Genomic DNA, 24651 nt, shown 5'->3' on the forward strand with positions numbered 1-24651 from the left:
AGATGAAAAGCATGAGGACTCGCAGGAATTTATTCAAAAATAGGGTTTTTTATTTTTAATCCAAAAAAAGAAGCTTACAAAAAATACATGGGTTCAAGTAATAAAAGAGGCCAAAAAGAGAAAATTTAACTCAGGCAAACTGTGCCCAAACTAACTGGCTGCATAAACCAACAAAACTGACCTAACAAAGAAATGACACACAAGGGTATATATATATATATATATACACTGGCTGATCAGACCATTAACACAATAGGGGTAATTCAAACTAAAACAACCACAAATTACAAACATTGGCAGTACAGTTAGGTTTGGCAAAAAAACTAATCTATATCTTAGAAAAATGAAAACACACAACCTGCAAAACAAATCTTAAGTGAAAGATTCAAAAAATTAGAAAAGGAAAATTCAAATTCTCCTTTAAGCTGCAGCTGATGGAATAGTCCAATTTTCCCTCCTGAATTTAGCAGATCTGAACCCTGGCTGCCATCTTTGTCTTTACCAAACTACTAGGCATAAGAAACATAAGTGAAAAAGACAGAAAGAAATATGAATGAGTGCAAACAAATACAGTGAACTAAATGTGCGCGCTTACAAATAGAACACATGTTTTATCGCAAATTAAAGTGCATCTATTGTCCAGACTTAAGGTGTAGCCATGGGTTTGGCCATCACATACAGCTTCACGTTGTTTTATAAAACTTTACCAGAGAAATATGAAGCAGTTCTGATAAAAAAAGAATGAAGAATTGTGTTAAATCTACCTGCAGACTAGAGAGACCATCTTTAAATCCTGCAGGCTAAGGTCAGGCACAGACTGGTGTCTTGTTTTTCCTGGTGCTGCTAACCACCAGCCTCCTTCAGAGACCAGCTAATCCCTTCAGATACCCCCTGGGTCCAAAGTTAAGGACAGCCAGCTGAGTCATACCCCTCCCCTCCTCTCGAGGTTCACAGATCTGTCTGGTTGGCACGGCGCCGCCATTAGGCGCTTTGGGGAGGGGTTAGCACGGGACGGGCCAGAAAACCAAACGGATATTTTCTGCATGTTATACTGTGAGGGTTGAAGCTTGGCAGATACTGTGGGAGGTTTTTAAAAAACAAATCTTTATGACCAGACAGATGTACAGAGTCTAAGAAGAGGTGGGGGGGGTCTGTGGCCATCTGGGAACATTAGCCGCCCTTCACAAATACCAGATTTAGCAGCACAACAGCATTGTTATTGATGCAGTTTTCATTTGAATCATTTCAACATATCAGAAGCTTATGGAGGATAAAAAATGCCAAAATTAAATAAATACAGCATTAAATGAATAATTAAATGTGTCAAAAATTAGTTAAATGTGGAATTAAATAAATAAATGTGTCATTCATTAATTAAAACCACGTCACTAATATAAAGTGCCACAATTAAATAAATAAATACAGCGATAAACAATTAATTAAATGTGTAATTCATGAAATAAATAAGGAATTAAATATATAAATGTGTCATTAATTTATTAAAATACGTCTTCATTTTATAAAAAAATATATATAATTATTTCAGTGTGCATTTAATTATTTCATGGTCCTTTGTCGCAGTGCATCGAAACCATTAAAAGAATCTGTCAAACTCACCCATCAAAGTTAGGGGGCGGTTATCTAACACCTGATTGGTCACCCTGCACATTAAGGCGAAGCAAATCGATTACAGAGACTCGATTCGCGTTAACCCCGCCCCCTAACTTTGATGGGTGAGTTTGACAGATTATTTTAATGATTTCGATGCACTGCGACACAGGACCATGAAATAATTAAATGCACACTGAAATAATTATTAGGGATGCACGATATTGGGATTTTGGCCGATATCCGATATGCCGATATTTTAAAACTCATGCAGCCGATAACCGATATCGATACCGATGTTAAAGCTGGACAAAAATAAGTAGTCATTGAAAATAGCAGTTTTGTTATCCATTTCTGACACTTTGAAAAATAATATACTCAAATATATTTTAATACGCTGATATAAAATTGATTTTTAAAAATGCAGTATCGATCTATTTTACTTTCAAAATCTGGTGAAATTTCATCGTTCTGTTACAAACTCTCAGGATATTTTGCAAATTCTTGTGAGATTTTGTTAGTAAAATAGATCGATACAGCGTCAATATATCAACATATAAAAATATGGCAACATTTGGTGAATTTTCGGGGTATTTCGTAGCATAACGATGACATATAGCAATATTTCATTAGTAAAAGAGATTGATATGGTGTTTTTAAATGGCAATATATCAGCATATGAACATATTGGGATATTTTAATGGATCAATATTTTTTCCCTCGTCTTTAGAAGTTTTTAAGTCTGTAAAAAAGAAGTTTTTGGGGAAGAAGAAGAAGTAGTACAGGTGCTGGTCATAAAATTAGAATATCATGAAAAAGTAGATTGATTTCAGTAATTCCATTTAAAAAGTGAAACTTGTATATTATATTCATACATTACATACAAACTCATATATTTCAGATGTTTATTTTGTTTAATTTTGATGATTACAAATGACAACAAATGAAAATCTCAAATTCATCATATCAGAAAATTAGAATATTACTGAAGACCAATAAAAACAAAGGATTTATAGAAATGTTGGCCAACTGAAAAGTATGAACATGAAAAGTATGAGCATGTACAGCACTCAGTATTTAGTTGGGCCTCCTTTGGCCTGTATTACTGCAGCAATGCGGCGTGGCATGGAGTCGATCAGTCTGTGGCACTGCTCAGGTGTTATGATAGCCCAGGTTGCTCTAATAGTGGCTTTTAGCTCTTCTGAATTGTTGGGTCTGGTGTATTGCATCTTCTTCTTCACAATACCCCATAGATTTTCTATGGGGTTAAGGTCAGGAGAGTTTGCTGGCCAATTAAGAACAGGGATACCATGGTCCTTCAACCAGGTACTGGTAGCTTTGGCACTGTGTGCAGGTGCCAAGTCCTGTTGGAAAATGAAATCTGCATCTCCAAAAAGTTGGTCAGCTGCAGGAAGCATGAAGTGCTCTAAAACTTCCTGGTATGTGGCTGCGTTGACCCTGGACCTCAGAAAACACAATGGACCAACACCAGCAGATGACATGGCACCCCAAACCATCACTGACTGTGGAAACTTTACACTGGACTTCAAGCAACGTGGATGAAGTGCCTCTCTTCTTTTCCTCCAGACTCTGGGACCTTGATTTCCAAAGGAAATGCAAAATTTACTTTCATCAGAGAACATGACTTTGGACCACTCACCAGCAGTCCAGTCCTGTTTCTCTTTAGCCCAGGCAAGACGCTTCTGACGCTGTCTGTGGTTCAAGAGTGGCTTGACACAAGGAATGCGACAGCAGAAACCCATGTCTTTCATACGTCTGTGTGTGGTGGTTCTTGAAGCACTCACTCCAGCTGCAGTCCACTCTTTGTGAATCTCCCCCACATTTTTGAATGGGTTTTGTTTCACAATCCTCTCCAGGGTGCGGTTATCTCTCTTGCTTGTACACTTTTTTCGACCACATCTTTTCCTTCCCTTCGCCTCTCTATTAATGTGCTTGGACACTGAGCTCTGTGAACAGCCAGCCTCTTTAGCGATGACCTTTTGTGTCTTGCCCTCCTTGTGCAAGGTGTCGATGGTCGTCTTTTGGACAACTGTCAAGTCAGCAGTCTTCCCCATGATTGTGTAGCCTATAGAACTAGACTGAAAGACCATTCAAAGGCTTTTGCAGGTGGTTTGAGTTAATTAGCTGATTAGAGTGTGGCACCAGGGGCCATCAATTTTGAACCTTTTCACAATATTCTAATTTTCTGATATGATGAATTTGAGATTTTCATTTGTTGTCATTTGTAATCATCAAAATTAAACAAAATAAACATCTGAAATATATGAGTTTGTATGTAATGTATGAATATAATATACAAGTTTCACTTTTTAAATGGAATTACTGAAATCAATCTACTTTTTCATGATATTCTAATTTTATGACCAGCACCTGTATTTTATTTTATTTTTTAGACTTTAGAAACTCAGAAGCTGATCAAATATCGGGTTAAATATCGGTGGGGTGGCCGATTTCCGATATTCACTTTTAAGGCTGATACCGATAGGGGGCCGATTATATCGTGCATCCCTAATAATTATATATATTTTTTTTATAAAATGAAGACGTATTTTATTAAATTAATGACACATTTATATATTTAATTCCTTATTTATTTAATGAATTACACATTTAATTTTATTTATCGCTGTATTTATTTATTTAATTGTGGCACTTTATATTAGTGACGTGGTTTTAATTAATGAATGACACATTTATTTATTTAATTCCACATTTAATTAATTATTGACACATTTAATTATTTATTTAATGCTGTATTTATTTATTTCATTTTGGCACTTTTTATCCTCCATAGAAGCTTGACATGCCTCAAAAACACTTTCTAGTTTTAGTCGTTGATATGCCATCAGATTGTTAGGTTTTAACCCGGTCGCTATTTTCCATTCATTAGTCAGTAATATTCGCTGTATAAGCAACTGGAGGTGTTAATCTAAGGCCTGGTGGCAGCTTTAATTTTTTTATTTTTTATTTTTTACAATTTTCCTGGGTCATGCTTGATTTGATTTAAAAAATGTCCAGATGGGTTTTGTTGGCCCCAGGGCCTCTCAAGCTCCCTGACTGCCATGGACAAGATTAGTCAGGGAATGTGTCTTTTTAGCCAAGCCAAGCACACAAATCCGAGATGTAGAAAACTAGTAGACGATCTGGTGAAGAAAGAGTCTGGAGAGAGAGCAAACAGAATACGCAGAAGAAATTAACTTTGATTTCGGATTGCTGAGTTTTAAAACAGAGAGTAAAGTTTTATAGCTTTTAATTTTCCTGCAATGATCCATCAAAAGTAATCTGTGAGCATCTGTGGCAGTGTGGGTCGTCTCATCAATGTTTAAACAACTGCAGCAGCGTCTGGGATTAACCCCATCCTGTCCTGATGGCCGCTGGTCTGTCTGCATCATGCAGCTCAGGGACAAATATGATCCTAAAGCTTTAAAACCCCAATCGTCTGCGTCCGGCTTCCATTGTCAGACATAAAACTAGCTTTAGTTTAATGCAGTAAAATCTGTTTTCCTTTGATTGGCACAACTAGTCTGGGGGAGAAAATTTAAAATTCCAAAAATATCCACTGGACTTGGTTTTCAAGATTTGAAGACGTTTTGCTATCTCTCCAGGAAGCTTTCTCAATTCAAATGTAAGAAAAATAGACTTTAAATTACCTCAACAGGTGTTTATCCCTTTAGTCATGGAAAAAAAAAACAATTTAAGATGAGATCTCCATACAGTTCAAAAAAACACCAAAAATTAAGTAATTAAATAGTTTTTTTTTGTATTTAATAAGGGATTTGATTACTTTTAAAAAACATGAAATTGTCCAGAAAGCTGTTCCAAACGAAATTTCTTCTAAATTTAAGTCTAAGGATACACGACCGTTGAGGTAGTTTAAAGTCTATTTTTCATACAAAACTAAAGGAAGAAAACTAAAGGGATAAACTAAAGGGATAAATAGGTATAAGGTGTGCTGGTCCAACCGGGTACGCTCATCTGACAGAACGGCAATTTACTGGAATTAATGGTACACGAATATTTAATATATTCAACCCAACAGTAATAAAAATGCCCTATAAAAGTTAAGAAATGTGGACATATATGTCTCTAAACACCATGGACCAATAAAAACCCAAGACTTAGTGAGTTCTTGTTTTATGGGACTCAGAAGCTTCTTTTCCTTTTCAGAGCTCGATTTATAGTCCAGATTTTCAAGTAATATGACCCAACAATGATTAGATCTATATTTACCTTGAAAAAGCTACTAGTATATAATCAAAGCATTAGACGAGGAAGTAGAAAACACAGATATTTCCAGAATTTTCATGTTCTTTGTTATTGAAAATAATTTCTTTCTGAGAGTTTTTCACAATCTGTTGTTTGGTTAATATTTATAGGCTAAATCTCAGCGTTTGTCTAGATTTTAGTATCTGCAAACCCTCACCAGTAGGAGTTATTGCTTATCCAAGCAGAGCTGTCCATGTAGTTACAAGTTTTCCTTGGTGCGAGGTGCCAAAAATCTAAGTACACTGATGCTGGACAAGCTAAAATGATGCGGTTGGCCATTCAGACGCAGGTCGCATTTGAAAAGATCCGATTCTTATCGGATTCAGGACCACTAGCCAAGCGGCCTGGGTCGCATTGGAAAAAGACTGGATCAGAGTTTTTCAGACTGTCATGAAAAGATCAGATACAGGTCACATGTGGGCAAGAAAATTGGATTTGGGTGACTCCAGGCTGCTGTGTGAATGTAGCCTAACATACTTACTCGATGTGAAACGCAGATTATTGAGCATAACACTGGGAGAACCAAATTAGCACCAGGAAGCCCTTCAAGAAACTTAAAATCATGTTATTTCATCTTTATTGTAATTCAATATGTCAATGTGAAACATTTATTATTGTAAATGTTTAAAAGAGATTGTTTTTCAAGCTGTGATCTTGGTTGCTTTTCTCTACCTCCAACCACTCGTACAGATAAGCATTAGGGCTGGAACGGTTCACAAAATCCAGGGTTCGGTTCAAGGTTACGTGGTCACGGTTTTCGGTTCGGTATATGTTGATTGTTAGCCTGACATGTTGGTCGTGTTGCTGTTAGCATAAACAAAACGTGTTGCACAATGCTTGCACACTGTTGCACTTTTATCCCCAACTTTCTTTCCGCCGTCATCGTAGGTCGCTCTAAATGCAAAGTGGTCCCATACAGCAGACCTATAAAGTGCTGCTGGCGCGTCTTCCAACTCCTGTTCTTTCCCACTCGCCATACCCACACAATTCTCCACAACAACTGATTTTTTTCTGCTACACCCGGCTAAGCTGCTTCGCTTCTTCTTCTTCTTGTTTACTACTGGTGGTTGGCTTTGGTCGCAGTACCGCCACCTTCTGCTCTGGAGTGTAAACGCTTCGCCTATGAGAAAAAGGAGCAGCGCATGAACCGAACCGAACCGAGACAGTCGAACCGAACGGTTCTGACGGTTTTCATAAACCCTTCCATCCCTAATAAGCATAGATCTGGAACAAATGTGCCATTTTAGACCATTTGGACCAAATCGTTGTTCTTTAGTAGGCAAGAAAATTAGGTTCCCTGGAATGACTTTGAAATTGACTGTGAGAGAACTGCTTAGGAACTTCTTCTCTCAGGTTTACAATCATGCATCTGGAGATGAAGTTGTTACCATCTATTGAAAAAAGAAAGCATTTATATTCATCAATCCATGCTCTCTCTTTGAAACATCTTGGCATCCGTTGATCCTTAGAGGAGTTTGATCAATTCACACTTTCTGTAACATTAAAGCTATGCTGTGATTGATTAACAGTCTATAATTTTTTTTTTTTTCTAGACATACTCTGGCCTCTTCTGTGTGGTCATTAATCCCTACAAAAACCTGCCCATCTACTCTGAGAACATCATAGAGATGTATCGAGGCAAAAAGAGGCATGAAATGCCGCCTCATATTTACGCCATCTCGGAGTCTGCATACAGATGCATGTTACAAGGTAAGTCCTGAGTTTCTATCTCCCTCCTCCAGGCTTACAGGGATCCATGCATGTTAAATGTCACTGAATGTCAAGGTTGTTTTCAAAGGTTTCCTTCCTGTAAAGATTATTTTCCATCAACATATTTTCAGTAAAATGATTGATTTGGTTTGAAGTTTTTCTTTCTTGCCCAAATATAGTAACCCCTCCCTCCTGCCATCTTCCGGCAGGAGGGAGGGGTTATTATACTTGGTTAAGCCTAGCACCATTCTCCCCGTTTTACAAGCAAAATCAATGAGAACTACTAGACCAGGGGTCAGCAACCCAAACTGTTCAAAGAGCCATATTGGACAAAAAAACCCCAAAAAATAAATCTGTCTATAGCCGCAAAAATGTAAAAGTCTTCTATAAGCCTCGTATGGAAACACAGGCTCTAAGTGTTTTATCCCACTATAGAAAAGGACTTTGTGGGCTTAAATATATAATAAGCATTCATGATTAAATCTTTATCCTCGAGCAAATGTCACATAGCAGAATGAGGTGAGGAAAGAGCAGTGAACGCTCCCATCGCTCGCTGCTTCACCGCCCTTCACCGCACGGTTTAAGTTTTGTTGCATTGATGAAATTATAGAAACACGATCACGGAATCTCTCAATGTTGGACGTGTTTCTGTTGGGAGGAGTTGATTGAGTCATGAGGAACCAAGCAGGAAGTGACATCATCAGAGCAGAGCTCTCTAACTCTGAAATCCACCATCCCAGCGTTCCTTGGTGTGATTAATATTTTTAGGATTTGGGAAAAAAAAGTTAGAAAGTTCCCAACCCTGCATCAGCGCTCTACCTGTTCGATCTGTGGACGGTTTTCCATCCTTGCAACAAAACTAGCAGCAGTAGTGGAGTTTGGAGATGCAATCCACTTCTTAAATCTACATTTGCTCTCTAATTTATCCAGAATTATTCTGCAATCACCATTTTTCTCTCCCTCCCAGCTTGATGGTTGGCTGCATATTTAGCCTTCCCTGGAAATGCCTTTCCAAATTTTTATTTGTATTTTTTGCCAACCTTTCATTACCAAGCAAAAATGCAGGCAATCGTTCTGCATTGATAATGAAAGAAAATGATTCGGTCCATCCTTTGAATCCTCTTTTCTCATCAGCTATCTTCCTTTTTTCCCCTTTGGGATCCGCGGAGACACTCCAGCAGCCTGGCACTGCGCAGCACTGGCTGCAAGTTATGACCACTGATCTCTATAGCTACGGTGCAAATTATTCTTTAAGTTTATGTATTATACAAATTAGGGATGCACAATATAATCGGCCCCCTATCGGTATCGGCCTTAAAACTGAATATCGGACATCGGCAACCCCACCGATATTTAACCCGATATTTGATCAGCTTCTGAGTTTCTAAAGTCTAAAAAAAATAATAAAATACTACTTCTTCTTCCTCCTCAAAAACGTCTTTTTTACAGACTTAAAAACTTCTAAAGACGAGGGAAAAAATATTGATACATTAAAATATCCCAATATCTTCATATGCTGATATATTGCCATTTAAAAACACCATATCAATCTCTTTACTAATGAAATATTGCTATATGTCATCGTTATGCTACGAAATCCCCCGAAAATTCACCAAATGTTGCCATATTTTTATATGTTGATATATTGACGCGGTATCGATCTATTTTACTAACAAAATCTCACAAGAATTTGCAAAATATCACGAGAGTTTGTAACAGAACGATGAAATTTCACCAGATTTTGAAAGTAAAATAGATCGATACCGCGTTTTTAAAAATCAATTTGATATCAGCATATGAAAATATATTTGAGTTTATTATTTTTCAAAGTGTCAGAAATGGAAAACAAAACTGCTATTTTCAATGACTACTTATTTTTGTCCAGCTTTAACATCGGTATCGACATCGGTTATCGGCTACATGAGTTTTAAAATATCGGCATATCGGATATCGGCCAAAATCCCAATATCGTGCATCCCTAATACAAATGTTTACACCATCGGAAAACATAATTATTTTTTGTTTGACTTCCTGCACACCATATTAAAACAAAAGAAAAAAAAAATGTGATTTTTAAGAAATTTCCAGGGAGCCGCAAGGGAAACGCTAAAGAGCCGCGGGTTGCCGACCCCTATACTAGACACATCTGCAATCAACAACAATTATTGAAGATTTCCAGAGGACTTCACCATTGAAATTCACCAGAGCTATAGTGAAACTGACAATGCCCACGTGCATGGCAGCTGGATGCTGGAATACATCGGGTAAAAGTGAAAAATAAATCTATTCCACCTGTGTGTGTGAATGTGAAGAGCTTTTCTAATTTACGTCATCTACAAATATTAAAGAGTACTTTTCAACATTCTCTTTGAACCTTAAATATGATCATGTTAAAATGATAAAGTTTTCAATTGAAAGGTGAAAGAAAGTCCAAAGTGAGTTGAATCCAGGCTGAAGGATGTTTTCTAAGATCTTTAGTTGGCAGCTGGCTGCGTTCCAGGCTCCATAAGCAGCAACTGACTAGGATCAGACCAGCAGGAACAGAGAGGGTGACCCCATTGTGCTTGACAATAGATCCTTTGTATGATTGTGAGGGCTTACCAGTGGGGGTGGAGACAAGCTGGACAGTCCTGTCAGTCCTTTAAGACGTTGCTTTCTTCATATTAGTTTGCAGAGAAAGATTTTGGAAGTCCCACTTTTGTAGTCCGATTGCATGTTTGTTAGCTGTAGCTAGCTGAGAATATTATCTGCAATTCAGATTTTCCCATCAACAAAATTTACTTTATTTGCTTAGTAAAACTTAAATTTGTAGAAGTACATTTTTCATTTTCAGATTTCCTTCTACAGAGGCGTAGCTACCTGCATTGAGAAATATTTATCACTACTTCCAAATACCAGTAGTCTTATATTATACGTGTGAGGAGCAGAGGTGACGTCACACTGTGTGCAGTGTTGTTTTTCACAGCCATCTTACATTTAGTCTTAGTTTTAATTTCAGGACGAACACTATTATTAGTCTTAGTTGCATTTTAGTCATTACGATATGTGATAGTTTTAGTCGGTTTTAGTCAACTAAAAATAAAAAGGTTTTAGTCAATTATGTTGCAAAAAGAAGTTAACCTTTACAAATAGCAGATCTAGTTCAACACATCATATTGGTTAAAATAGCAGACAGACAAGCTGACCAAATGTACAATAAAGGAATGGTTTTAAACATTCAAGGTTTCCATCCCAAAGCTAGCGAAGAGGATTAGGGCCACTGGAATAAAAAAAAAAAGTTAACTGATTTTTAAATTTTATTACAGTTTAGTATGGGAATAAAGTCAGAATTCTGACTTAAATCTCAGAATTCTGACATTTTTCTCAGAATTCTGACTTTAAAGAATTCTAAGAAAAAAGTCAGAATTCTGACTTAAATCTCAGAATTCTGACTTTTTTCTTAGAATTCTTTAAAGTCAGAATTCTGACATTTTTCTCAGAATTCTGACTTTAAAGAATTCTAAGAAAAAAGTCAGAATTCTGACTTTAATCTCAGAATTCTGACTTTAATCTCAGAATTCTGACTTTTTTCTCAGAATTTCAACTTTATTCTCAGAATTCTGAGATTAAAGTCAGAATTCTGACTTTTTTCTCAAAATTCTGACTGAATTCTAACAATAAAAAAGTCAGAATTCTGAGATTAAAGTTGAAATTCTGAGAAAAAAGTCAGAATTTTGACTTTTTTCCCCCATACTAAACTGAAATAAAATTTTGAAATCAGTAAACTTTTTTTTTTTTTCCCCAGTGGCTGTAATCCTCTTCTGCACGAAGCAAACACTTCCTGATCTACTATGAATTAATTGCTCCAAAAAAAGCAAAGAAAAAAAAAACATTTTCTTTTTACTTTTGCAATTTTGGCTTTATTCCCCTTAGTTACCAAGATGCTATGACCATGGGTCGAACTAGATTTAAATTCACAGGGTTTTGATACTAAAAAATACAGAGATAACCTACATGATTGCCTTGTAATGCCGTGGCAATCCAGACTTAAATTGAATGAATAATTTAACTAAAATGTTGAAATATTTAAAGGAAACAGATAAAACGTTTTAATGACAATACAAGGAAGTTATACATCATATTTAGATAAATAGAAACAAGAACAAATAGAGAGAAATATTAAAAGATGTATATACCTTTTCACCTGGATCTTTATCCAAATATAAACAGAATGCTATGAAATATTATTTTTTGGATATAATTTTAGGATTCCTTTTGGTAGAAATTAAAGAATGTTTAGTATCACCTCTTAAATCTCCATAGTTAGACAAAGGGATTTTCTACGCTTGGCAGAGGATTTAGTTTTAGTTTTTCCTTTAATGTTTTAAATTCTCTCTGATTGTGAGAGTAGCTAACCATGAGCCTTCCTCTGCATTTACAACATTCACAATAAACAGTTTTGCCATTTAGATCTGGGGTTTTTTAGAGTAAACATTGGATTTTGTTAAACTCTTCCTCCTTGATGGAAGACTGTCAAGCAGAAAATCCTCTGAATCTGGTCAGCAGACAGAGTTAGGGTTAGTGTTTGAGTGAAGTTTTTGAGAGGACACACCTTAATCTACAGGCTGTTTATTTCCGGCTCACACTACATACTTTTTGCTGTTTATTTCTGAGCAGTGAGCATTAACTAACTGCATTAAGTGAACGTTTCATAGCAGAGACTTGCGCTGTCTTCCTCGCCTTCATTCTCTTTCTGGTTTTAGCAGATTAACAGATGTGGTTTAAAAGGAGGTTATTAGGTTGGAGATTAATGGAGGCCAGCTGCTCTCAGCTGAATGAGCATTTCAGCAGCCTGGTTAATAAAAGACAATATCCAGCTGTGTACATAAGCTTTCATGTAAGCATTTCAGAATATATCAATCCATTACATAGTTGCTGTTTTGTTTTGTTTTTTATACAGGACAGATTATGAACAAAAACCACTGCAGATTAACTGAATAATTCATTAAAATGCATATTTTATGTCAAACTGAACAAACTCAGTTTGTTGTTGAAGTTGTGGTTAATGAGCTGTGAGATTAAGTCTGATTGCCAAAAATCAAACTAGGTTGACTACATCCTGCATGGATCTAATAATTACATCAGCTTTAGAGAGAAACCTTTTACTGCTCACATTAAGAAGTTGAACAAGGTGTTGCCTAACAAAGACGGGGTGTTCAAGGAGACCTCTGAACTCACAAGGCGTCTGTTTCTGATTACGCTTCCTGATACCCTGCGTAATTACCCTCACTGTGCAAACAGTTCTCTGACTTATGGAAAAGTGACAGTATACATTTTCTTTAGAACTGTAAGAAAATACTGGCTGGTCTACATTAAATCGAGGTTCCATAGGAGTTTTTATTTCTTCAGCAATGCTTAGCTGTCCCAGGCGGAGCTTTAAAACAAGCGCTCTTTCTCTCAGTAAACTATGCCTCTTTCTCGACACATTCCCTTGATATTCGGTTAGGTCGGGAGGTCAAGTCTAGTTCGATTCATCTTTGTTCTATCAGATGTTTCTCCAAAGCAGAGATTTTGTTTTATTTACCTAGCTGAGAGGGTCACGGGGGCTGGTGCTAAACTCAGGCAGTCTGTGAGGGAAGACGGGGCACAGCCAGGTCTCCAGTCCATCGCATTATAACAAGCACACACACTGAATGGATATTTAGAGACACTAATCAACCTAACAGTTGTGTTTTTGGACTGTGGGAGGAACCCAGAGTACCTGGACTAAACCCACACATGCAGCGGGAGAACGGACAAGAATCCAACACCTTCTTGCTGCAAGACAACAGCGCCACAAACTTCAGCACAATTTGAGTTTGATTTGTTTTCAATTTCTCTGTTTTCTCTAGACTCTTACACATCTAAAAATTTAATTGTGCAGGTTCCAACCTCACCTAACGTGGCAGTAATTCACCTGAAGAGTTTATGGTCATTTTGACCAAAGCTAAATAAAGTTATTTTTCTTTTTTTTTTTAGTTTTTACGGCACTACTGCCTCTTTTTTTCGACAGTAGGCTGACAGGAAAGGGGTTATAAGAGAGAGGGAGAGACATGCGGGAAATGATCTCAGGTCGGATAGGATCCCGGGTCGGCCACGTCAAGCACTAAGGCCTCCGTACATGGGTCGCGCGCACTAAATGTACTCATTATCAGACCATATTGTCCCAAAATGTAGAAAATTTCTATTTAAAAAAAATCCTGTCTTAGCTTGTACACCTAAATTCAGCGAATCATATATCAACGGTCATTTGTCAATCATCTTGATTCATATTTCGCAGCTAATATACGCAAAGGTTGAAATAAGAAATCAGAATCCTTTCCTTTCCCATTGAGTTGCGTCCCAAGCCTTCTACGCCAAACCAAGCTTCTGCCGCCCTGGCTTCCTCTTCCACAACATCTCCGTCCCCGCTTTCCTCCTCTAAATAAAAAATGGATGACGGAGGAGACTCATCCACAACCTCCGACACTAAACTCTCCTCCTCTTGCATGTTTCCGCTGTCCATAGCGTTCCTTGACAGCGTCGTTTCTAAGGCACCAATTTAGTGCTACTTGGTCCCAATGGAATTTCCCATTGGGAACCTGCTAGCACTAAGTCGCTAACTGGTTAGCAAGATGCTTCAGAGACACCAGCCACAACCAAAACTGCTTGCTAACCTTCCGCCACAACAATCCTGCCCCCTTGATAATCGACCAATCACATTTACTTTATTCACTCAAGTAAATTCGGGCACGACTTGAGAATTCGGAAATGCAACGGTTGAAACATCCGTCTCCTTACGACTTGGTAGAGTCCCCCCCACTGCCGTCCCTCATTGAGGTCTAGAAGCACAAGATCTATATCCAGTCGTTCAGCAAAGATGCTGCTACATGGCTGTGCATCTTATTTTGGCATTTGACCAATTAAACAAGCCCTTGAATGATATTTTACTTACTGGAAAATAAGTTTAAAAAGTTAACAAGTCAAGAAAAAAAGGTAAAAAGCTAATTGAAAAGTTAAAAAGTGAATAAGCCTAGTTAACAATTATATTTAGGTTTATAAACTAAAAGATGTCAGTGCCAGGCTACATTTGCCTCTAAGGTTATGTTGGACCAAAAAAAAAACGTGTTTCTTTCACTCTCAGAGTGTTTTTCATTAATTTCTTATAGAAGTACTTTTGGTATTTTTCTTAATATATTTGGGCAAGTTGGCGTTTCCTGTTATTACATTCACATTCATCTCTGCCATCAAAATATCCATATTTTTTTAATATTACAAAGGTATTTTTCTGGATTCCAATAACACTGTTTGCTTGAAATTTTGACTTTCAAAGTGTTTCACTGAGTCCCGTATAAAGGGTTAATGCTCTATTGCATTTTTTTCTACCTTTAAATTCTTAAAGCAGAAGTCGGACTCTTTGGCCAAAGCGCACACATGAGCACATGAGCCCTTAGGCTGATGTTTTAGTGTATGAATATAACGTGGTCTAAAGTTACTATAGTTTAATGGAAAGTTAAAAGTATGAGCCAATGCTTAAAGCCATATTTAAGTATCGGGTACAGGCAGTGGGTGTGTAATGGTTTGTCCCAATAGAAACTAATATTCCTTTTATTATTACTCCGTTTTTAAATGATGGTGAAGTCCTTCTGACATCTTATCATGAGTGATCCCGCTCTAATGGTTTCAACCAATAAGTAGACATAAGCCTATTTCTGGCTCACTGGATCGATTGTTATGCCAAAAAGGACTCTCCACACCTAAAGTTCCTTAGAGTCAGCATTTGGCCATGAAACTGCTCTAGTTTTCATAGTTCAGCTTTGGTGCCAATTCCTGACTCACTCCAAATGCCTTTCTTTAAATTAGAAACTAAGATATTTGTGGTTATCTGTGGATGGAAACACTATGATGATTGCAGGTTATTACTCAAACATGTGGAAAATAAAATAGTGTTAGATTATTGAACGTTAATAGGAGTGATTAGTACATTGAACCTATATGTAGATTGTGATGGAAGGATAAACTGGGTATAGTGTTGACTGACTGGTTTGTGGTTCATAATCAAGTTCCTCCATTTGGTCTGGGCATTTAGTTGTACTATTGAGATGGGAGAGGTGTTGGTACTTCTGTCATAGATATCTTATTAATCACACTGATGTGAAGAAATTTCTTCTCTGCATTCAGTCGAAGCGATGCGACAGCAGGCATGGTACCAGTATTAAGGTATGCAAAGATTTGAAAAGTTTGCTTTTATTCAATTCAGTTTATTTCTATCGCGCCAATTTACAACACATGTCATCTCAGGTCACTTTCCAGTTCACCAGATCATCCAGTCAGATTGATTCAAAGTTTTCTATCTAAGGAAAACCAGTTGATTGCATCGACTCATTGACTCTTCAGCAATCCCTCACACTAAGCATGCTTGTAGCGACAGTGGAGAGGAAAAACTCCCTTTTAACAGGAAGAAACCTCCAGTAGAACCAGGCTCAGTGTGAGCGGCTATCTGCTGAGGCCCACTGGGGTTCAAGGAGACAGAAGCAGAGATAGAAAAAGAAGCTCTAAAAGGCGGCCCTGTCCAGGAAACACACAGCCAGGCACTCTCTCCATTTAACCCCATCCCTTCGGAGAGCAGTGGGCTGCCATTGTGTGGTGCAAAGGGAGCAGTGTGGGGTTAAGGGTCTTTGCTCAGGGAGTGGCAGTCTGTGGGAGTGGGGCTTGAACTCAGAACCTCAGGATTCTAGGCAGCCACTCCCCGATGCATGAAATAGTTTTTTGAAGACCAGAGGGTGAACTTTTCACCACTGACCTGGAAGCAGCCCAGATTGAACTCGACTACTCTTAATTAATATTTTCCTCTCCTATCAAGAGGGTCTTTACAAAGCATGAAAGACATTTTTTTCTGCATGTGCTTAGAGAAAAAAAATCAAAAGCAAAAAAATATATATTCAAGCAGCTGGCACAATATTTAATATATTATAAACTATTAATGATTTCTTACACATTGTTAAAAATAGACATATTTCTACAATATAAGAAGCAGGAAGCTATTAGGTTGCGAAATGAAAAAAAAACAAAAAAAAACGGATGCAATGCCCCGTACCTGTCTATGTCTCTGAAAAGGGGGTTGTTAAAGGGAATTGTTGGCCTGAGACATAGACAGGTATGGGGCATTGCAGGCCAACAAAAGAAGCCATTCCAAAGGGGTGGACCCGTACGTCTGTTTCTATTTGCATGTTTTCTAAGTAAAAAAAAAAAGGCTTTGTTGGGCTGCTGGATAAAACCTGGAACTCGACGCTATTTGTGACATTTTGAATTAAAAAAGCTTCCTGGATGGAAGCAAAACGTCTTCATACTTTGAAACAAAGTCCAGTAGATTGTTTTTTAACTTTTATGGAATGACTGAGAATCTTCACCATCACTTTCAGTTTTCAGATTTAACTTTACTGAATAATATTAGAAGCAGAGAAACATTTCCCCCTCCCCCCTACGATGCAGTCATGTGAAGCTGACAACAGCAATATCAAATAATGCAAACCCACAAAATTGCTCTTATGACCACTGAGTAATGTCCCAGAAATACCAGCTTCTGTTAGAGCAGTTCTCCGCTGCACAGACCTTCAGTGTTTAGCACTCAGCCTTGTGTGCTTCTAAGATGTCAGTGGGAATAAAGTGATCAGCAGCGTAATGCACAGATCATGTCCCACATCCTGCAAGTCTGTTAGAAAAGAACAGCTCTCTAATGGCTTAGAGGTTTGATTCTTGTGTCAAATTTAAATCAGGGTGGCCATGGGTCCTTAAAAAGTCTTAAAAAGTCGTAAATCAATTTTCCTCAAAATAAGGCCTTGAAAAGTATTAAATTGTCTTAAATTAATTTTGCATGGGTCTTAAATATTTTTGATTCATGTCACCGTGAAAATGCGGGCAATCTGTTCTGGGAGGTCGAATATTTTTTTTAGCCTATGTGCTGCGTTGTCTATGGTTAGGTCAGAGCGTAGACTACTGCGCAGCTCGTATTGCGCAGCTCTTGATGGCGTAGGCTAAAGCATCTACAGGTAGGCTGAATACAGCACCGATAGCCACTCGACTACTTAAACATGGGGAAATGCAAGTTCAATCACATATGGCTAGAAAAGAATGAATATTCTAGGTTATGGTCGGTGCCTGGCAACTCACAGAACTCAAAGAGGTTGAGAAAGAGCTGGAAGATAAATCAGCAGAACTCCGGCATATGCCATAATGTCAAATCAGGCATTGTCTCCCTTCTCTTTACCTTCCTGCCTCTCCGTTTCAAGTGTTCATATGGTCATTTTATGCACATGCACATTGTTATAAATGGGCAAGTACACTCTTTAGGGAAGGCTTTCTCAAATGCCAAGTTGTCTAATATTATTATTATTTTATCTTTTAATTTTGGTTGATTCAATAGTTGTCACACAAGTTGTATTATGTAAATGTCTTTGCACTTTGAAAGCAGCTGAAGTTGTAATTTATTTATGTTTATTTTTGTTCTGAAGGAACAGTATTTTATATATTTACTTGATTTTATAAGCATTTGTTCATGGGACCTAAATGTTCTGAAAATATTGTAATAAATATAATTTAGGACTGTAATGACATGTTTGTTGTCTTTTCGCATTACACACATTTAGCCGATGTTCTTAAACTCAACCGTCATTTTGATTTGGATTTCCATCGTACGTTTGGTTTTAAATTTCATTTAAAAAGGTATTAAAAGTTCTTAAAAAGTATTAAATTTAACTTGTTTATACTTGTAGACACCCTGTTAAATACTACCTTCATGTGGTTCGATAAAGATGATCCTTTATATTTGCAAAGAGCAAATTACTAGTGATTTCTCTTCTAGAGCTTTTGTTGGGGTAGAGTAGAGGAACGTAGTTGATGCACAGATTGTCCTGAGCATTACCGCGCTCTCACTGGCAAACACTAGAGAGCAAATGGGAAAATTGTCAAAACACGGTTCACACTGGAGCTGAAACAATTAATTGGATTAATCGTGATCAATTATTGAAATAACCATGAACTAATTAAACTAAAAGGTGCTGCCTTGTGGGCTTTTTGGGCTCACCTCTATTGTAGTTATACTTGGAAGCTTTGGTCATAAGCAGGAAGCCTGAGAGAGTCAACCAGCTGTGTCCTCTGTCCAATAACTGTCCATCGGTGTGACCCAAAGGAAGACAGTCAGCACTTTAAAGGACACCGTTGCTGGCAGGACAGTGGAGCCTTGGACGAAACCATTTAACATTTTTACAGCGCAGGTTTGTCAGACCTTTGAGCTCATCTTCCACTAGTTCAAAATGACCTGTGAGCAGCTCAACTAATAACTAATAACTTTCTTTTCTTTCTTCGGTTCTATTTAGTACACAGCTTTGTCAAAGTATTCATAGAATACAAGATAAACTTAGACTTATGCCGTTTCTCAATTCACTAGAACGTGAGTATAGACTCGTGTTCACGCCAAGTATGTTTTTGAGAAGAACACAGGAAAGTGTGGACTCTGAGAGAATGGGAGAATGCAGCATAAATATGGGTCAGTTGGAACAGAAATGTACTGATGACATCACCATGACATTTCATATGAGAGGAAGAAGAGAAAGAAGAATCTTTGTTTTTGTCCACTGAGCGATTTGCCCACGACCACCTTACGACGGCGACTGAATTTCAAACATGTTTGATTTTCTCCTGACCTTACGACTCCTGATGGGGAGGGAGTCGTTAGAGGCCGATCGCCCTTCGTTACCCGCTGTACGCTAAACCACGCACCATCAGGCTGAAAGTCGGGCCGATCGGAAAATTCTCGCACCACTGTAAAGTCGCTTCGAAAAGGGCGTAAAATCGCACGGTGTAAGCCCAGCTTTAATCTGTAATTGTCCCTGAGAGTAAAAAGCCAGGATGAATGAATGAGTTTATGAAGACAAACTGCTGTTTTCCCTATGACATAATCACTATTAAGTTTCCCTTAATGGCCCCAAAGCAGCTTTCTCTTTCACACTTCACCTTATATAGAGTCTTTTTTTTTTTTACAAGACTGTAAAGTTCACCTGCACTCCTGACTGTTACTATGGTAACAACTCTTTCACTACTCACTTTGACTGATTATTGATTTTTTGAATTTTCGGGGGATTTCGTAGCATAACGATGACATATAGCAATATTTCATTAGTAAAAGAGATTGATATGGTGTTTTTAAATGGCAATATATCAGCATATGAAGATATTGGGATATTTTAATGGATCAATATTTTTCCCTCGTCTTTAGAAGTTTTTAAGTCTGTAAAAAAGAAGTTTTTGAGGAAGAAGAAGAAGTAGTATATATTTTTTTTTTTAGACTTTAGAAACTCAGAAGCTGATCAAATATCGGGTTAAATATCGGTGGGGGGGCCGATGTCCGATATTCAGTTTTAAGGCCGATACCGATAGGGGGCCGATTATATCGTGCATCCCTAGTATTCATCTCTATACTCATTCAGTAGAAAACCCATGTCCTGTATTTATGGAACCAATATCTACAGGTGCTGGTCATAAAATTAGAATATCATGAAAAAGTAGATTGATTTCAGTAATTCCATTTCAAAAGTGAAACTTGTATATTATATTCATACATTACATACAAACTCATATATTTCAGATGTTTATTTTGTTTAATTTTGATGATTACAAATGACAACAAATGAAAATCTCAAATTCATCATATCAGAAAATTAGAATATTGTGAAAAGGTTCAAAATTGATGGCCCCTGGTGCCACACTCTAATCAGCTAATTAACTCAAACCACCTGCAAAAGCCTTTAAATGGTCTTTCAGTCTAGTTCTATAGGCTACACAATCATGGGGAAGACTGCTGACTTGACAGTTGTCCAAAAGACGACCATCGACACCTTGCACAAGGAGGGCAAGACACAAAAGGTCATCGCTAAAGAGGCTGGCTGTTCACAGAGCTCAGTGTCCAAGCACATTAATAGAGAGGCGAAGGGAAGGAAAAGATGTGGTCGAAAAAAGTGTACAAGCAAGAGAGATAACCGCACCCTGGAGAGGATTGTGAAACAAAACCCATTCAAAAATGTGGGGGAGATTCACAAAGAGTGGACTGCAGCTGGAGTGAGTGCTTCAAGAACCACCACACACAGACGTATGAAAGACATGGGTTTCTGCTGTCGCATTCCTTGTGTCAAGCCACTCTTGAACCACAGACAGCGTCAGAAGCGTCTTGCCTGGGCTAAAGAGAAACAGGACTGGACTGCTGGTGAGTGGTCCAAAGTCATGTTCTCTGATGAAAGTAAATTTTGCATTTCCTTTGGAAATCAAGGTCCCAGAGTCTGGAGGAAAAGAAGAGAGGCACTTCATCCACGTTGCTTGAAGTCCAGTGTAAAGTTTCCACAGTCAGTGATGGTTTGGGGTGACATGTCATCTGCTGGTGTTGGTCCATTGTGTTTTCTGAGGTCCAGGGTCAACGCAGCCACATACCAGGAAGTTTTAGAGCACTTCATGCTTCCTGCAGCTGACCAACTTTTTGGAGATGCAGATTTCATTTTCCAACAGGACTTGGCACCTGCACACAGTGCCAAAGCTACCAGTACCTGGTTGAAGGACCATAGTATCCCTGTTCTTAATTGGCCAGCAAACTCTCCTGACCTTAACCCCATAGAAAATCTATGGGGTATTGTGAAGAAGAAGATGCAATACACCAGACCCAACAATTCAGAAGAGCTAAAAGCCACTATTAGAGCAACCTGGGCTATCATAACACCTGAGCAGTGCCACAGACTGATCGACTCCATGCCACGCCGCATTGCTGCAGTAATACAGGCCAAAGGAGGCCCAACTAAATACTGAGTGCTGTACATGCTCATACTTTTCATGTTCATACTTTTCAGTTGGCCAACATTTCTATAAATCCTTTGTTTTTATTGGTCTTCAGTAATATTCTAATTTTCTGATATGATGAATTTGAGATTTTCATTTGTTGTCATTTGTAATCATCAAAATTAAACAAAATAAACATCTGAAATATATGAGTTTGTATGTAATGTATGAATATAATATACAAGTTTCACTTTTTAAATGGAATTACTGAAATCAATCTACTTTTTCATGATATTCTAATTTTATGACCAGCACCTGTATCCTGCACTTGCTGCTATTGCACTTCTGGTTAGACCTAAACTGCATTTCGTTGCCTTGTACCTGTACATGCATAAATGACAATAAAGTTGATTCTAATCTAATCTAATCTAATCTATATTCTGAGCTGGGACCTTGTAGAAGATGGTTAGTACTGGGACAGATGGGTATTGGGATGTGTTGTTCCTCATTAATTGTTAGAAATAAAGAATTGTGTCTTGGTTTCAAGTCTAAAGCCTAAATGTCCCGTTAAAAGCTGATCAACCACTAAAGGCTGCTGTATGTTCATGTGGGGTTTTGTCTCATTAGTATGTTTGAGTGAGTCGTCTGTTTGGGTCAGGAGACGGTTAGAAAAGCAGAACTAATTAACTGATTTCTTAGATAAAGTAGTTCAAATGAAGTTTGACAGTAATTTATGCATTAATTATACATGTGGCTTGTAAAAAGGAGATATTACATTTGTTATCTGTTATTCTTTTCTCTTCATTTCTGTGATACAGATCGAGAGGACCAGTCCATTCTTTGCACGTAAGTAAATAGTCATATAAAAACATATAACAGTGCATTTATCTGCTGTTGTCTTTATTTGTTACATTTCTGTGTATGCCTCAACTATGACTTTGAGTTTATTTTGTATATATCTAGAACCAGGGGGGGATTTACCATTACGCAATACTAGGCGGTTGCCTAGGGCCCCAAGTTCCCATAAAACTCAGTTTACATGTATTGTTAATACAACTATTCCTTATTTTTGCACATTATGTTTTTATAAAAATGCTTTGGCTAAAATGTCATCAGAACGCTGATAATATTAAGTGTGTCTCAGCCCCCCCCCAGTGTCCACCATATTGGATCAGTCCATTTGCTGCACATGTTCAGAAAGGTCCAACCAGACAGCAGCAAACCATTTGAAAACAAACTATGCAAAGAGCAGTGTTGCCAACTAAGCGCTTTAGTCGCTATATTTAGCCACTTTTCAGACCCCTCTAGCACTTTGATTTCTAAAAAGCTCCTAGCGCCAAATCTAGAGACTTTTTTCTGCTACTAGAGACTTTGGAGACAACATCTAAAAGCAGCGAACTCTGCTCTCCAGAGCGAGTAGATTGGTAACCCCGCCTCCTGCTCTCCTCTATCTTGTCTGCTGTCATGATTCATGCAGCTATTATTTCATCCAAATGAAAAATGGAGAACAGATAAGCAGATCATGGCTTGTCTACAGGGAAAAGAAGGACTGGGTTATTTACTTTGGCCTTTTTGGAAACACAGGAAGGAGCAATCAGCTAAGTGAGCTTAGTGCTTGGAAAAAATCTTTCATTCCTTTAGAGACAGCATGAAAAGTCAGCTGAGTACAAAACATAGAGAGGAAAACAAGAAGAAAAGGGACAAGAAGAGAGGGACACAACCTAGAACAGATAATGGATGTCTATTCTATTAACATTTCTCTATCTGTAGAATGGGTCTGTTCTATGTGTTGTGTTCTCCATTCAGAGGGGCCCCTGCCTGTCTTTGCCTAGGGCCCCAAATTTCCTGAATCAGCCCCTGTATTGGTTTAGTTCCTTCTCGTTCTTTGCCTCAGAAATTACTGAACACAAAATGTAGTTCAGTGAAATCCCTTGAAAATCCATGGACTGAATTAAGGGCAGTCCTTCTGACAGGATCATCATCTTTGTGGCTGAAAATTGCAACTTTTATTTACTATCTGCCGCCATAGCAGGACTCACCGCTCAGAGTTTGTATCAGTTTGAAAAGTCACAGTAGCCTTGTGAGACCATCCTGATCTCGCGAGCTTTCAAGATTTCACTCGCTAATCAGTCTGGAGACTCTCCGTTAAAGAAAGTTTGGAGCCGTTCACCAAACGAACGTCCAATCAGCGTTGGCTTTGAGGCGGGTTGAGGTGTGACGCAACGAGAAGCGCGACAGTTCAGTCTAAAGAACATGGCGGCTTCAGCCGATGAAACTAGCGTTAGCGTGGCTATCGAGCAAGCTTATCGGAATTACAGAGTATTTCTTCACTGAAAGAAGAGCAAAACACTGCTCTGGAGGCTTTTCTCAGAGGAAAAGATGTTTTTGCTCTTCTCCTGACTGGTTTTGGCAAGAGTAGCCTGGCTTGTGGTTGTGTTTTTGTTGTCGCTCTGTTACGCCATATGCTCCGTTGATCTGATTGGTTTATTTGGCCCGTCTATCACCAACATAGGCCAATCAGCTAACCAGTATTTTCGCCCCTTCCCAAAATTACTTCAACGGAAGGTTTCCAGATGGATATGTGGAGCAAATCCATCTGGCGGAGTCAGGTTAGAGTTGGTATCCTCCCTCCTGGAAAATATTAAATTTATACTCTCTGAAATGCTATTTCCTGCATTTTGAGGTGGAATGATCCTAACTTTTTGTCTTTTTTTACAACACTACTTTTGTCCTGATTATGGGAAGTAAGGGTATGGAAAAAAAAAAAACAGTTTTGGTCGATGTTCATAAGTATATCTGATATTGGTGAGATTTACTGATCAACATCATTGCAGCTACTGTTTAAACGCTAACTATTAGCCTCACAAATGAAGAGGAGCTCAGTATTTCCTGTTTACGGACTATAAACATGGGCCTTTGACCAAAGTCAAGGACTAAACAGCTCTCACACTTCCATTATGGCCGAGTGAAAGCAAAACAATATCTAGCACATAGTTGGCCTATGCAAATGTGCACTGTCTGTAAAACCTCGGATACGCTTTAAGCCTGAGCTTCTGTGCCAAACATTTGGGATTTCAAGGCCTTGGGAACATTTTGGAGGATTTTTGCTAAGCCAGTGTATCTATGTGGCAAAGGAGGAAGAAGAATGCCAGAAGCCACAGCTGCAAAATGTAGAAAATATACAGCAGAAAAAGACAGAGATGATAGCTGACATCTGTTTTTCGGGGAGGC

The 24651-nt window shown here is 38.1% G+C and overlaps 1 protein-coding gene across 5 annotated transcripts in view; it reads left to right on the forward strand.

Moving 5' to 3' along the window:
- Window positions 1–24651, forward strand: part of myh10 (myosin, heavy chain 10, non-muscle) — a 125027-nt gene that overhangs the window by 21607 nt on the left and 78769 nt on the right. For all 5 annotated transcript variants that reach the window (XM_038273494.1, XM_038273497.1, XM_038273496.1 and 2 more), the window contains 2 exons: window positions 7449–7605; window positions 22239–22266. In XM_038273494.1, coding sequence (XP_038129422.1) covers window positions 7449–7605; window positions 22239–22266 — 185 coding nt within the window. The remainder of the gene's footprint in view (window positions 1–7448; window positions 7606–22238; window positions 22267–24651) is intronic.

This window comes from Cyprinodon tularosa, unplaced genomic scaffold (genome assembly GCF_016077235.1).
Source record: "Cyprinodon tularosa strain WSP-4 unplaced genomic scaffold, ASM1607723v1 ctg874, whole genome shotgun sequence".
Taxonomy (NCBI): Eukaryota; Metazoa; Chordata; class Actinopteri; order Cyprinodontiformes; family Cyprinodontidae; genus Cyprinodon; species Cyprinodon tularosa.